At 39.7% G+C, this 15,584-nt stretch overlaps 2 protein-coding genes across 2 annotated transcripts; both read left to right on the forward strand.

The window, feature by feature from the left end:
• The first annotated feature begins 59 nt into the window (after positions 1 to 59).
• On the forward strand, positions 60 to 13,575 carry LOC308662695 (uncharacterized protein C6orf163). Its single transcript, XM_081318818.1, has 5 exons — positions 60 to 92; positions 7,835 to 7,929; positions 9,585 to 9,692; positions 11,537 to 11,739; positions 12,454 to 13,575. Exons 2-5 carry the CDS (start codon positions 7,906 to 7,908, stop codon positions 12,872 to 12,874), a joined length of 756 nt encoding a protein of 251 aa, XP_081174944.1. The 5' UTR covers positions 60 to 92; positions 7,835 to 7,905; the 3' UTR covers positions 12,875 to 13,575.
• SMIM8 (small integral membrane protein 8) lies at positions 1,723 to 4,864 on the forward strand. The gene is made up of 3 exons (XM_081318829.1): positions 1,723 to 1,790; positions 2,733 to 2,883; positions 4,131 to 4,864. Exons 2-3 carry the CDS (start codon positions 2,737 to 2,739, stop codon positions 4,287 to 4,289), a joined length of 306 nt encoding a protein of 101 aa, XP_081174955.1. The 5' UTR covers positions 1,723 to 1,790; positions 2,733 to 2,736; the 3' UTR covers positions 4,290 to 4,864.
• Positions 13,576 to 15,584: the final 2,009 nt, after the last annotated feature.

Consider the following 15,584-nt stretch of genomic DNA (forward strand, 5'->3'; position numbering starts at 1 on the left):
AGCGGAAGAGGCAGAAAACAGAGCCAGTCCTTCTTAGTTCTGCGTTGGGAATGTAGGAAGGGGGAATCGGTTCAGGTTGCCCACGCTGGGAGGTGAGTAAGAAGCTGTAGGTCTTTCGATGTCTTGCTTTTGTCTTCCTAGGAATGCTTCTCTTGGCATAGTAAAATATCGAAAAGAGCGCCTGGTCATCCACTCTAGCAGGGAGCTACTGCAAAGGAGTTCCAGATCTGGACTGGGGCGCTATCTGACAATAGACACGGACGCAGGGACCGTCCGGATTTTTTCCTGGTAGCCGTGCTATGGTTAGAAAAAATTGCGAGCTCTTTGCTTGTGCTTCGGCTTTCCACGTTGGTGATCTTAGGTTCAGACTTTGTTTTCTCAAAGCAAGGCTGGGAAAATCTAGAGAGTTTGGGTGCTTCCAGGAAAGCTTGCAGAATTTTTTTTTTCAAAAATGAGGTGCCGACATCGTGGTGGTCCATTGGGAATCATCCCAGGTTTTCCTCGCTTCCTGTTGTACTTCTTCCTTACCAAGGAAAATCCCTAAAGGAAAAAAAGTTGCACATTAACTGTCGATGGCCACTGATAGATCTGTGGATGAAAGCCCTCACTGCTAACTTGGTGGAACATATAGAATTATAGGGCGTGATATGGGGGAAGGCAGGTTTGTATGTGGCTATTGGTGTAGAAAAATACCACAGTCAAATAAACTTTCCAAATTGGCAGGTGGTCATCACGAGACTTAAATAATAATGTAAGCAAGTGTAATGAATGTTGGTCCAAGAAAAATCCATCTGTGACTGGTATATATTAACGGGATCTGAACTGGTTTATCAAGAGGATCTTGGTGACCAGCTGGATAAAAACATCAACTTAGTGTGCAGCCAATATGAAAAAGGCAGATTCCATATTAGAAGTCAAAGGACAGGAATTGAAAATAGAATTGCTAATTTAATGAAAATATATGGCAAAGATTACTCTTGTGGTATTTTAAATGCAGTTTTGGTCATCACATATTCAGTTAGGTTTTACAGAGCTCAAAAAGATGCAGAAGGGCAACCAAAATATTTAAGAAGTCTAAAGCAGTTCACCTACGAAGAAGAATTATAATAGTCTTTAGTTTGGATGAAGGAGGATAAGAAATTTCCTCAAATGCATAGGATAGACTATATGTGCTTTCTCCCAGTTTTAAAACTCAGTGGCATCCCCTGAAATATGCACACCTTTGAGCATCAAATGCATTATTTTCCTGGAATTGTAGGAAGGTATAGGCCAGGGGTAGTAATTCATAGGAATTCTGGGAGTTGAAGTCCATGAGTCATAAAAGAGCCGAGGTTGCCTACCCCTGGTATAGGCAAATGTGGAATACATGCATATGCCTAGGCCACCCCACTTTTTAAGCTCCAGAATGCTGGGTATCTAATTAGGGGATAGCCCAGGTTTATGTGCTGAGCCAGGTTTTAAGAAATGTGGGAATCAAATTATCTCTAGGGGAGTTTACACTATCTTAAATACTGGTTGCTGGCAAATGAGAGTGGGAGGGGCTATCACTCTCTAATCCAATCTTGTCAGCTTTCCAGTTGCCTCCATCATTCGATTCTACAAGGTATCTGCCATGTAATATCAAGATGTCTGCAGGTGTAACATGTATCACCTTTATGAACTTCAGCTGCTTCCATAAATGCTTCTTAATTAAACAACTTTTTGATTGATTTGAACTCATAGCTCTGGAACAATATTGTGCCAACTTGTTGGACTGCAGTTCCCATCTTTCCTAACTGATGAACAGTGAAGTAAGTCATAGATCAATGTATCTAGATAACTCAACATTGTGGAAGGCCAAAACACTGGATTGGATCATACTATTAAACTAAGATTAATGGGAAGTTACACAATTTCCTTCATACTAATGTATTTTCTGTTTAGTTTGGCTCTGGCTATATTGACTAGCAGTGTTTGCAACTCTACCCGACATTGGCAGGAATTAATCCTGATGTATAATGTTATTGCTGCTTTCTGGAATGTTATGCCAAGGCCCAGATTAAGTCCTTTCTGTTTATATGCTATAGTTTGATAAATAATAAATAAATAAACCTTTATTGTCAAAGTACAACATGTGTACATTGAGATTAGCTGAGCCTCCCCCCCCCGTGCTCTCTCCCCCCAACACACAGTGACAACTATGTGAACCAACTACACCACACACCGGCCTCCCAAGTCAATTCTGCATAAGATTATGTCCCATTCAAAAGCCTAACAGCCCACGGATAAAAGCTATTTTTCAGCCTGTTGGTACGGCTGGCTATATTCCTATATCTCCTACCGGATGGTGGGAGAGTAAAGAGATACCATCCAGGGTGTGAGTCAACCCTGAGAATCTTCCTCACTCTTCCAAGGCAACGATGTCATCCAGTGGTGTCAGGGAACAGCCCACAATGTCTTGTGCTGTGCTCACTACCCTCTGTAATACTTTCCTATCCGCGGCTGTCAGACCAGCATACCAAACCACAGGGTTTTTGTTTGTTTGGTTTTGACAGAAAGCTGCTAAGAAAGAAAAACGGGATAATTATTCAAGGTTTTTGGCTAGCAACCCTCAGGAGGTATCCCATCACTGCATTTTCAGATTTGGGAAATAATAGACCTGGATTTTTCATTATTTGTATTTGTCAGTTAGATTGCAATTAGAATACAGGATACTAGTAAAGTGTCACACAGTCCTAATATTTCTGCCACAGTAAGATGTCTTCAGCACCGCAGCCTCCAGATGTTCCTCCAGATGTTCCGCATGAAGCACCCAAAAAGAAAGATTATCGAATTCCAGGACTCCGGGGTGCCCAAACTACTACTTTGTTCCGTGCTGTGAATCCAGAACTTTTCATTAAACCTGTAAGAGAACAATTATTTGGGGCAGCTGATTTAAATACATCCATATTTTTGCCTGCACGTCAGTTGCATAGTTACATGGCTGTAGCTATTATGTACATCAGAGGAATTGTTTAGGTTTGGGTTTAGTATGATATATGAGCCTAGTCTTTATGTTTTGGATTTGTAGTTAATGACTTAGCATTTTATCTAAATCCAATCAATTATGGTTTATTACATTTAAGTAAACTCGGGTATAATATGTTGTTTAAGAGGTCATATATATTTAATTTCTGATAACTTTCCATTTTTAATTCAGGCATAACATTAGTTTTGATAGAAAAAAGTTGGTAACTTGCTAATTAAAATAGCATGATATTAAAATACTTTAGCCACTATCTTTTTAACATAAATAGGAGAAATGTAATGACCTCCATACTCTTACCAGCAACTGTTAAGATTTTATAAATGAAGAAGTAATTTGCCTATTGAATTAAGCTTTCAGAGGCCAATGGGTATTTCTATAGCTGTACTGAATTGTTGATAAAATACTATAAAACCTAATTGGTCATGAATAGGAACATATTTAAAATGTATGGGAAAACAACATGCAATTTGGATGAGACCCATTTTCTCCAGGCAAACATTTCACACTCAAGGAACACGCAGTCTCTGTTAAAAAAAAAGGTATTGAGGAACTAAAGAAGATTAACTATTCATACTTTATATACCTTATTCAACTGTCATTTCATTTCTTTGCAATTTACATGTTTTTTGTTTCATAATAATCAGGCAAATAGTTGGGAACATTGCCTTTACTGACTTTAAAAAAGCTTGTCTCTTAGGGGGCTACACAAAATAATGCTACCATTTTGGGAAAAGTGCAGACGTATTTTGCCACTGCCTTCTAGGATGCCTTTTTAAATTCTCATTCTAGCCTAGAGCCCTGGGCTGCCCTAGTAGTCTCCCTTTCAACTACTAACCAGGTCCCTCCTTGCTTAGTTTTTCCAAAATCGGCAAGATGACCCAAGTGCTGCCACTTGCTGTGGTTTTTCAAAAGAACTGTTTGGAGAACTGTATTCCACTTACATAGACGACTGCAGCCTTAATTCCAGCCATTTCCTTTTAACTTTGGAAGCTAGATGAAGATGGAAAATAAAATAGGTCATCAGGACACAGCTTAATAAAATACTTTTAAGACGCATGGAGCATAGAACATGGATTAAATAAAATGTCTGGATTTCAAACTATTTATGTTTTCATTTTCACAGAACAAAGCAGTTATGGCTTTTGGCCTTGTGACAATTACTCTTTGTGTAGCTTATATTGGGTACTTGCACGCACAACAAGAAAACAAAAAAGATCTCTATGAAGCTATTGACAGTGAAGGAAACAGACTTATGAAACGCAAGACCTCAAAATGGGACTAAGGAAAATTATTGTCATTGCTGATTTAAATATTAACATGGAGGAAGACTTGACTTTCTGAATGGTGACTTTCAGGATTTTGTCTGAAGCATTAGGATTATTTTTATACAATAGTGAATTAAAAAATATTCAGGTTAAACATCAGTGTGAAATCCTATTATCTATTATTATTTTGAATAAAGTACATTATAAATAAAAGTACTGTAGAATATTTGTGTCTTATTTCTTATCTATGCTGTGTCAATAGATGCTTTAGAATTATTACCAAAACTTCACTGCCTGATTTTAGTTTATTATTAAGCACCAGTGTTTTAGTAAGTCACTCAAAAAACATTCCTAAAATGTGTCTTTTGTATGAATGAACCTTTATTGTCAAAGTACAACCATGTATACATTGGGGGTGGGGGCCACCCCCAATTTACAGTGACAAAAACCCTCCATCTTATTATACCATGTGAGTTAATTGTATACATCCAACTGCATTTTTTTAATATTCAAATATTAAATAAGGGAAACTGTGCCATAGTCTCTTGCAAAATAATTTATTTATGATTTAGTGTTTTGAATGATTGATGGGTTGATATTTTTCACTCAAGGCAATAAAACTAATCTGTTAAAAATATATTTCAATGAGTTACTTCAGTGTTTTGAGCTTCCCTGCATATTCCCATTTAGTGGTATTTTAAGTTTTTGGTTTAAATATTTGGATAGTAAATACTGCAATAATTCATGTACATTGTTTTAGAAAAGCAAATGAAAACTTTTATCAATTATAAAAATATCCCAAGATGCTAAGTAATATTAATTGATGCCTCAAATGCTTTTATGAGCAAAACTTACTTTGCCTAGCAACAGTTACTAGGTGGGATTTAACTCATGGCCTCAGACACAGTCATGGCAATGTAACTTCCAGAGTTTCTTAATAAAGAGCTGAAGAAGCAGGTGGATACATCTTGCCATATAATGGTGGTCCTTTTCTCTTTCTTCCACTGACCATCTTGCCATACAATGCTGAAGCCACCTTATTTATTCCACTGACGTGCACAAACTCAAAGGAACACCAAATATAATTCAGCTTTGAATGGAAGAATTAAGCTTTTGTATCTGCATCTGAATAAGTTACTTGATTCTCTTCAAAGGAGGAAAAAGATCTCATGCAATCATGATTAGAAATCCAGATTTTAATACATTTGTTTGCTGTGCTGTTTGTTCAAAACTAATTCCACCGCCTCCTACACCAGAGACCTTTGACCGGATTAGGGAATATAAACCTTATAAAACTCGGTATTATACACACAAAGATATATTGGGTAAGTTAATTCTCCTCAATAACCTATGATGATTCATATATTCGACATGTTCTAAAGAATCTGCATACAAGAACGTGGACAATGTTATTCATATTAACAATAAAATGGGAGAAAAAAATAGGCAAAAAGGCTGCAAATATCATTAAGGGAAGATATCTTTCTACTTGATACCAAAAAGGAGGAAAACAAAATGTATGGAGATTTATGAATTTGTTACTTGTATCTAAGTGCGGACAACATCATTCTGTGCTTTTGAATAATTTAATGGTCCAATGGTCCATAATATGGGAAATAGGATTCTTTTTTTTTAATCCCATTTATATCCTGCCCTTCTCCGAAGACTCAGGGTGGCTTACAATTTTAAAGCACAAATCAATCTGCTTAGCAATAGCTTTCATTCTATGTATATGCCTGCTTATTAGGGCTTTCCCCCCCCAAGCGGCATTATTACAAAGTCAGCTTATTGCCCCCAACAGTCTGGGTCCTCATTTTACCTACCTCGGAAGGATGGAAGGCTGAGTCAACCTTGAGCCTGGTGGGACTCGAACCTGCACTAATTGCAGGCAGCTGGTGTTACTTTAAGGAGGCATTAGCCCACTGCTCCACCAAGGCTCTTCTTCAACTCAAGGACCTGCTTAAATTATTAAATATTGCTTTAATGGACTTTGAATATATATTTTAAATTTCTTTATAATTAATACGTTGATGGAAGAGGCAACTATCACTGGGATCAGTGAGAGAGACTGGGTTCAAACATATTAAACTTTCATGTTTCGTTTAATTTAGATTAGATACCGTATATTGTGTGAATCCAGCTATGGTGATTCATACCTCCTAGTTTATGACTTAACATTTATGTGAATATGGACAGCTACACTTTTTCCAACAAACCATGGTTAAGCAAAGTATGGCTTAATCTGTAAATGTGATGCTTTTGTGTTGAGTCTTTCAGAGAACACAGATTTAATCTGGCAAAGGAAGCAGTGGCTTTCTTTGGCTTTGAATAGAAAAACTTTTAAGATCAGTAAAAGACTTGGCCTGGCTTACTGTAGTATTACACAATATGCCTAATGCTTGGATTTTGCAATTACAGATTATTAATATTGCCCCTTCAACCCACCCATGACAAAATTAGTGCTATAATTAGTGTGCTTATTTATGCCCAATTTCTATGGTATAATCATTGCATCGCAGACCTGTGTGATCTTCTTATCACTTTGGAAAGAAAACTAGAGCAAGCTCGATACTTCTAGTGCTGGTTGTCCACCAGGGTAGAATGCCTGCTTAGATATTGAAGTTACCTGCATAAAACTGTAGATCCTAAGTGTCCAACCTGGGCAATTTTAAGACTTGTGAACTCCCAGAATTCCAGCCAAATGGAGAAGTTGAAGTCCACAAGTCTTAAAGCTGCCAAGGCTGGGCACCCCTGCTGTAGATCTCTACCAGGATCCCTTCATCAGCATAGATGGAACAGCATCCAATGGTACGTCATAAATAACTGTAGGGATCGATCTTGCCTTTGTCACGCAATCTGTTGAGACAAGTTGAAATGTGGAATATTTAGGGTAGAGATAGGGGATTTATGACCTGTGGTGGCACAGTGGTTAGAATGCAATATTGCAGGCTATCTCAGCCCACTGCCAGGAGTTCAATCCTGACTGGCTCAAGATTGACTCAGCATTCCATCCTTCTGAGGTCTGTATAATGAGGACCCAGATTGTTTGAGGCAATATGCTGACTGTAAACCGCTCAGAGAGTGCTGTAAAGCAGGGGTCCCCAACCCCCAGGCTGCGGACTGGTACCAGGCTGTGGCATGCCAGCAACCAGTCTGCATAAACAAAGCCCCATCCGCAAGATGCAGGCAGCACACAAAACCACACACACTCCAGTCGGAAAAACCTTTTTCCATGAAACCGGTCCCTGGTGCCCAAAAGGTTGAGGACCTCTGCTGTAAAGCACTATGGAACAGTATATAAGGGCTATTTCTATTTCCATCTCTGCCAAAGTTATTGGTTTAAATTCTTATCAAGCCTAATCAGAGAATGGCAGCTTAACATTGACAACTTTTCTTATACGTTTAATTAATATAAGTATGGCACCTTTGATTGGGCACACTAGTCTTCACAAAATGATGGTAATGGTTTAATGCTTTTAAATTAAACTTTTATTTAATGGCATGTGTGAGCAAATAATCCATATATAATATATGCTGCCTTCAATTCTATTACTTTATATAGAGATCGGAGCAGACCTTAAGCAAGAAGATGTAGACCAAAGAGAACAGGAAATACAAAAACGAATAGAAAAAATGCAAACTAAACTCTTGCTTCAGGTAAAACTATTCTTCTGTGATGTTAAATATAAACCTTCCTAATGTTTACGATGTAATGCAGATTTCCCTTGTGATGCATGTTAATAGATGTCATAGGTATATCAGCAGTACTGGTATAAATCAGGTATAGATTTGTCTTAATGTTGTTTAATAATAACACAGTTGGAAGGGACTTTGGAGGTCTTCTAGTCCAACCCTCTACACAAGCATACCGTTTTAAATAAGTGGTTGTTCAGTTTCTTTTTAAAAGCCTCCAGTGATGGTCCACCCACAACTTCTGAAGGCAACTGTTCCGTTGGTTAATTATTCTCACTGTCAGGAAATTTCTCCTTAGTTCTAGGTTGCTTCTCTCCTTGACTAGTTTCCATCCATTGCTTCTTGTTCTGCCCTCAAGTGCTTTGGAGAATAGCTTGACTCCCTCTTCTTTGTGGCAGCCCCTGAGATATTGAAACACTGCTATCATGTACCTCCTCATCCTTCTCTTCATTAAATTAAACATACCCAATTCCAGCAACCGTTCCTTATATGTTTTAGCCTCCAGTCCACTAATCATCTTTGTTGCTCTTCTCTGCACTCTTCCCAGAGTTCAACATCTTTTCTTTTTTAATGTGGTGATCTTTTTTATAATAGTTTTTGCCTTTACAAAAAAAAAACCTTGGTAGAATCTAAATGCTATCTGTCCTTAACCAATAATCTTTGGTTTAAACATCCTATGGATTTCTTCCCAAAGGGCGACAATAAAAGTTCAAATCTAGACCTCATGCTTAAGGTTCCAACTTCTCAATTGCATTTCCAATTAGGCCATGATTTTTACTTTTTAAAACATTGTCTGGGGTGTTCAATATACACGAAGATAAATTTTATTGTATTACCTTCATTTTAAGTTTAAAAGAAGCACTGGAGTTAGCTGAAGCACAGAGGGATGCAAATATTAGTAATAATGAATTTTTTAAAAAAAAGCCTGCTCCAGAGGGCTATTCTTTTATGTTCTTCTCAAAATTAGGAAGAATTACAGATAGTCCTTGACTTACAATCAGAATGGAGCCCAGAATTTCCATTGCTTTTCCAGGCAGTTGTTAAGTGAGTTTTGCCCCATTTTATGACCTTTTGTGCCACAGTTGTTAAGTGAATCACTGCGGTTGTTAAGTGAATCATCAGTCATTAGGCAAATCTGGCTTCTTCTACATTTGTTGGAAGCTGGCTGGGAAGATTAGAAATGGCAATCACGTAACCCCAGGACACTGCAACCAACATAAATGACATGCCAGTTGCCAGGGGCCTGAATTTTGTTCACATGACCATGGGGATGTTGCAATGGTTGCAAGTGTGAACACCGGCCATAAGTCACTTTTCTCAGTTCTGTTGTAACTTCAAACGTTCACTAAACAAATGGTTGTAAGTCAAGGACTACTGTAACTAAATCTGGGGTTAGACTTGACTTCTGCTTGGGCAATAAGGCTTTTCCTTCTTGAACAACCCTTCTGGAACAGGTTGGGGAGGACACAATGGGAGAAGAATCAATTCCACGAACAAGGGCAACTCTGTTGCTAAAGAGCCATCCTAGCAATTGAGATTGTACCATGTGATCAGTCCTGTGTGATGTCTTTAGCACAGTTGTATTAACCAACTGCTTCTATTTGTGGCCTGTTTTGTAGGCTGAAGTAGCAAAAGAAGATGCAGTAGAAGAAGCTCTCAATCATGCTGAAGCAATACACAAGAAAGATATTAACGAACTTAAAAAGAAACATGAAGAAACATTAGAAGTCAGTAGTACTTTTATTTTTCTATCCACTCTATGAAATAACACAATGCTTTGGAACTTACGTAGACGTATCATTAGCATAAGTGTTCTGTACCAGCCTGCTACCGGCCCTGCAGAAAAGGCAGGGACAACCCCTTTTACAAGAAGGCAAGAGGCTGGAATTACGCCTGCCAAATTTATTACCACAAAAACAAACGGAACAAGACAAACCAAGAAACAGGAGCTTTAAGAAACATGAACTATCCAAGCGGTTGCCTTCAGCAAACCAGCCCTCCCCACACATTCCCCTTATATAGAGTTCAGGGCGTGGCTTCTCTCCGCCTCCTTCCGAGAAGCCCCATTGCCTTCCTCTGTTTACTCCTAATTGACTGCCTCCTGCGTCAGGCGTCCTTGAACAGGGCCAGCTGTGGGTCATCTTCATCCACACTGTCATGCTCACACAGCTGGGTCTCCGTGATGACCAAGTGGGAGGGGCCTGGCTGAGGGCTCTCATCAGCAAGATCTTCAACCCCCTCACCAAGGTCTTCAACACCCCCCTCCTCCTCCTCTGAGTCGTCCGACCCAACTGCCGAACCCACAGGCTGACCCTGAATCACAACAATAAGAAACTGATTTCTGGTGATTTGAGACTCTCCCTTCTACATACAGTTTATGCATATCTCGTATCATTTCCAAGGGTTGCCTAATCCTTGGGAACACATTGGCAAGGGGACAGAGAAAAGAAGGTAATAAAAAAGTCCATTCTCTCTATACAGGTAGCACTGGACTTACAGCAGTTCATTTAGTGACCATTCACAGTTACAATGGCACTGCAAAAAGTGATTTATGACCATTTTAAACACTTATACCCACTGCAGTATCTCCAAGATCAAGTGATCAAAATTCTGGCACTTGGCAACTGACTCATATTTATGACAGTTACAGTGTTCTGGGGTCACATGATCATCTTTTGTGACCATCCAACCAGCAAAGTTAATGGGGAATCCAGATTCATTCAACAACCATGTTACTAAATTAGCAACCATATTAGCGATTCACTTAACAATTGTAGCAAGGAAAGTCATAAAACGGGGCAAAATTCACCTAACAAATGTAACAAGTATTTCACTTGGCAAATGAAATTTGGGGTTCAGTTGTGGTCATAAGTTGAGGACTACCTGTACAGAACTCTATTTATTTGTGAAAGTAAAAGTAGGTACCAGATCGTTATGAGCAGGTAGAAAGTACAGAAGATATTATCTTTCCAGATCTTAATCAGGGTCACATATCTGCTCTCACCCTACATTAAGGTAAAGGTTCCCCCGCACATGCGTGCTAGTTGTTTCGGACTCTAGGGGCCGGTGCTCATCTCCGTTTCAAAGCTGAAGAGCCAGCGCTTGTCCGAGGACGTCTCTGTGGTCATGTGGCCAGCATGACTAGACGCCAAAGGCGCACGGAACACGGTTACCTTCCCACCGTAGTGGTCCCTATTTTTCTACTTGTATTTTTACATGCTTTCGAACTGCTAGGTTGGCAGAAGCTGGGACGAGTAACAGGCGCTCACTTCTGCTATGTGGCACTCGGGATTCAACCCGCCAAACTGCCGACCTGATCGACAAGCTCAGCGTCCTAACCCACTGAGCCACCGCGTCCCATCACCCTACATTATAGTGGTCTAAATCTTCTAATTTTTTCCCTACGCTAGGTTTTTTTACACACAGGGAAGCTGAGGAAAGGATTCAGAGCCTCAACCTCCCTCTGCAGGCATACTCTTTCCAGGCTCTTATTTTAAGCAGGTGGAAGAAATTATAGTCCTTTCTTGTTCTGATTTGTTTGTTCTTCTGATTTTATTTATTTTTGCTAAAGAATACTGTGAAGAAAACAAGGACCGAAATGCTGCAGCACTTGGAACTGGAGCTGAAGAGAGAATCAGAAGCTGCTGAACAAAGGAACACTCACAAACTTCAGCGGATGATGCTACAGCTGGCTATGGAAAAAATGGCAGCTGTGGCTGAAGGGAGGCAGGATGAGAGACACAAGGCAGCTGTACTTCGTGCCAAACAGGAAAAGTAATGAGCTTAACTATCCCATGTCCTTTAAAAAAAATAATCTGACTTCTCATCAGTCATTGGATTTGATCTAGAATTTCCTGAAGGGAAGAAATCTTCCTCAAACTGCTCTGGGCTAATGTAGAGGGATCTAGTGTAGTAGGCCTTTGTGCTACGCATACAAATGTAGTCTATTCTTTTGCTAGTATTTTAAATAATTATGTACGAGACCATTACCTCGTGCTAGTTAAAGCATTCTTGCTTTATTCTCTTTTCCCATTTAAGGACAATATGCTGCTAAAAAAGGTCCCTCTTTATGCTGGCAAAAACCATATCTGAGATGATAGGGCCTATATATCCCTATTTAAAAATTGAATTAACTCACTTTTATTTTGTGTGTGTGTATGTATGTATGTATGTATGTATGTATGTATATATATATGTATATATGTGTATGTATATGTATGTGTACACACACACACATATATACACACACACTCATGAGTTTCACACACTCATCCCTCTGCTGCCTAGGTGATGTATATTGTATATTTCTGTCAAGGTTATCTTCTTATTCCACAGATTTCACTCTGGGTTTACTCTTTTTTCTTCCCTTCACTGTCTACATAATTTTATAATTGAATTAAGCAATCTACATAAACCTAAGTTCAAAATCATGTGCGATGGAAATCATTTCTAAACGGATGGTATGTTTTTTTCCTTTCATTCATCCAGAAAATTTTTGGAGCAAATCCACCAGGCTGGGGTAATTGCTAATGAAATTTATCAGAAGAACCTGCAACGGTTAGCCTGGGAGAAAAAACATGAATTGGAAACTGCCTTTATGGTCTCTCAAAAGGAATTTGAGGAAGAGACTAGGAAACTGCTTGAAACTGCTGAAAATATTCGCGAGGCTCAGCTTGAAGAGGTGAACGTTGAAGTGAACAGGAAAGAAAGTGAAATCCTATCTCTGAGCCAGCAACTGGAATGTATGACGACCTGGAAAGACAGCCTGGAAGCTGAAATATTAGAAACCAGGGAAGCTTTTCAGAAGTACATTAACCTCACATTTCCCCAGCTTGCCCCAGGACAAGCAGATTTCATCTTACCATTCCGAAAAATATCTGTATTCAGAGACTCTGGTGTAGAACAGTAAGATCGGTATCCATCTCTCGGGAGTTGTATCTTGGCTCCAGAGATGCCAATGTGGCATAAGGGGATGCGCAGGTGCTGGGAAGAAAGAAAGAATTCCTCTGTAGAATGAACATGTGGCTGAAAGGGAACTTAAATGCTTCTTTATTCATGGGCCAAGAACAAACCAATGTGGCAGTATTAGGTCCCTAGCTCAAGGTTAAAATATGGGTGGTTCTGACATTTGTGTATCAAGGTAGTCCTCAACGACCACAACTGAGCCTAAATTGCTGTTGTTAAGCAAGACACATAGTGAGTTTTGCCCCATTTTACGACCATAGTTGTTAAGTGAACCTGGCTTCCCCATTGACTTTGCTTGTCAGAAGGTCGCAAAAGGTGATCACGTGACCTGGGGACACTACAACTGTCATAAATATGAGTCAGTTGCCAAGTGTCTGAATTCTGATCACATGGCCATAGGGATGCTGCAAGGGTCATAAGTGTGAAAAATGGTCATATCACTTTTTTCAGTGCTGTCGTACCTTTGAACAGTCGCTAAATGAATGGTTGTGAGACGAGGACTACCTGTACAACAAATTCTGATTTCAATATTTCAAATATCAGTACTGTCAATTGGAAGTTCATATGGTTTCAAAAATATGTGAAATCTGATCACAGCTAACAACAAATTTACGCATAGTACATTTTGGGGAGCAGCGTCAGCTTCACTCATTTTCATAACTGCTTTAGCTTGCTGTATTGTACGTGAGATTTAAATTGCTGATTCATTGGGTTAAATAATAATCTCTGTAATATATGATTTTTTAAAATATTACCTTACCTAGTCCATAACCTACTTTAACCCTTCTACCGTACATTCTGTACAGCTTGTAGAGCATGGGGGGGGAGAGGGGAAACCTGTAGGCCTCAATACTATTGTTAAATCCATTTTTATGGTCTCTCAATTCTCCTCTTCCCCCCCCCCCCAGCAATGCAGAAATTAAATTCTTTGTTATCTGGTTGTAATCAATACTTTGCTGGAGAACACTATGCTAAAGCCTATCATACACCCACCTCCACAAAGTTCTTTTCCAGGATTGCTGGAAGTATAAAGTGCCTCCATTTTATGAAAGGAAGGAAGCTTTTTAAAAAAGTGTCAAAAATCCAAAAAGTCAAATAGCCAATAAGATGATCTAATAAGAAGTCATGATCCAGGTAAGTCTTAGGTGATGAAAGCAATCTAGGATGTGACCTGAGGCTGAGCCCGTGCAGTGATGTCAGCCTTTTTTTGAGTAAGGGGGCTAGTCCTCGTTTCAACAAAAGGATATTCTGTGTACAGCAGTGAGCCTCACTCTAGTAACACTACCTGTAATATTTGAGCCATACTCTAGGGCAGTTTTGCATGAGTATGTTAAAGTGATTCAATACTACTGGATTATTTGAGTAAGGAGGGGAGGTGGAGAAGCATTCCAGAGGGCACGCCTCCTAAATCTCTTTGAATGAGATTGTTCCAAGGAAGGGATCCGGAACATGCTCACTTTGTTAGGGTATATAGAGGAGAGGCGGGGAAACCGCCAGAGACAATTGGTTGCATAAATAAATAGCATAGTCCCATGCCACGAAGGGCTTTATAGGGGACAACCAGCACCTTGAATTGCACTCAAAAGCCTCCATAGAGCCAGTGCAGCTTGTAAAGTAGATGTATGACCAGGTCTACCTGCACTGTTGAATTCTACACCAACTGTAGCTTCCAGATAGTCTTCAAGGGTAGCCACATTTTGAGCACAGATGCAGAAGTCTGACTGAGAGAGATGAGTAAGTCATGAGTGGCAATAAGCAGTACCTCCAGCTGCCAGGAATGGATGCAATTGGTGAGCGGGATGGAGGAATTTCCAATATTGGTCCCGATTTAAACTGCATGTGATTAAAAGGCTTTATAGGTAGTTTGCTGTGGAAACACAGACTGAACTTGGGACTTGTCAAAAAAACCCCAACTAGGAACATTATAGGTAATGAAAAACAGCTTCAAATATTTAGTTAGAAAAGGGGGAGGCACACCCTGAGAGCAGAATCCTGGCACTGCTTATTAAAATATATTCAGACTCTCTCTCTCTCTCTCTCTCTCTCTCTCTCTCTCTCACACACACACACACACACACACACACACACGAGGCAACTTTTCTTGGGGGAGGCGGGGAGGAGAGGAAGAAGGAAGAGGAGGGGGAGTAGTAGTAGTTTCCATTTAGGATTCCACAAATGAGAGTGTGATGACTTACCTGGAAGTATCCTAGGAAAAGATCTAGAATAACTATACTACCAAGTGCCTGATGACCCGAAGAAGGGAGAGTTTCGCTGCCATCTAGTAGTCCTCCGAAGTTTCAAATGGTGCCTCTGCTTTGAGATCTCTCGAGAGAATCTTTGTCCTCTTGCCAGGTGGTTAGGTTCACAACCTCAAATGTCATTTGGAGGGGTATTTCCAGTATCCACAGCACTTTATAACCATTAAAATGTAAGAACCGGCTGTGCATCTTCGCACCCGCAGTGTAGTTGACGGAGCTTGTTTACCGCACCCCTTAGCTACCTGACACGTGTCTATTAAATGCATATTAGGAATGTGTACAGTCTGCAGCTTATGACGAAACCGCCCGTCTTTCCCCTCAAAGTGTGAAATGAACACAAGTATCTTGGAATAAAAATCAGGCCATTGGTCAGGAAGGTTAAGGATTAATCCCCCA

Source organism: Vipera berus, assembly GCF_964194415.1.
Source record: "Vipera berus genome assembly, chromosome: 1".
NCBI lineage: Eukaryota > Metazoa > Chordata > Lepidosauria > Squamata > Viperidae > Vipera > Vipera berus.

What these genes read in the sequence shown, in the direction of transcription:
- SMIM8 (XM_081318829.1), top strand. Translation starts at nt 2,737, where the DNA reads ATGTCTTCAGCACCGCAGCCTCCAGATGTTCCTCCAGATGTTCCGCAT. An exon ending in CAGAACTTTTCATTAAACCT is followed by an intron (nt 2,884 to 4,130) that starts GTAAGAGAACAA and finishes TCATTTTCACAG; the next exon opens with AACAAAGCAGTTATGGCTTT.
- LOC308662695 (XM_081318818.1), top strand. Translation starts at nt 7,906, where the DNA reads ATGCAAACTAAACTCTTGCTTCAG. An exon ending in AACATGAAGAAACATTAGAA is followed by an intron (nt 9,693 to 11,536) that starts GTCAGTAGTACT and finishes TTTTTGCTAAAG; the next exon opens with AATACTGTGAAGAAAACAAG. An exon ending in CTTCGTGCCAAACAGGAAAA is followed by an intron (nt 11,740 to 12,453) that starts GTAATGAGCTTA and finishes TCATTCATCCAG; the next exon opens with AAAATTTTTGGAGCAAATCC.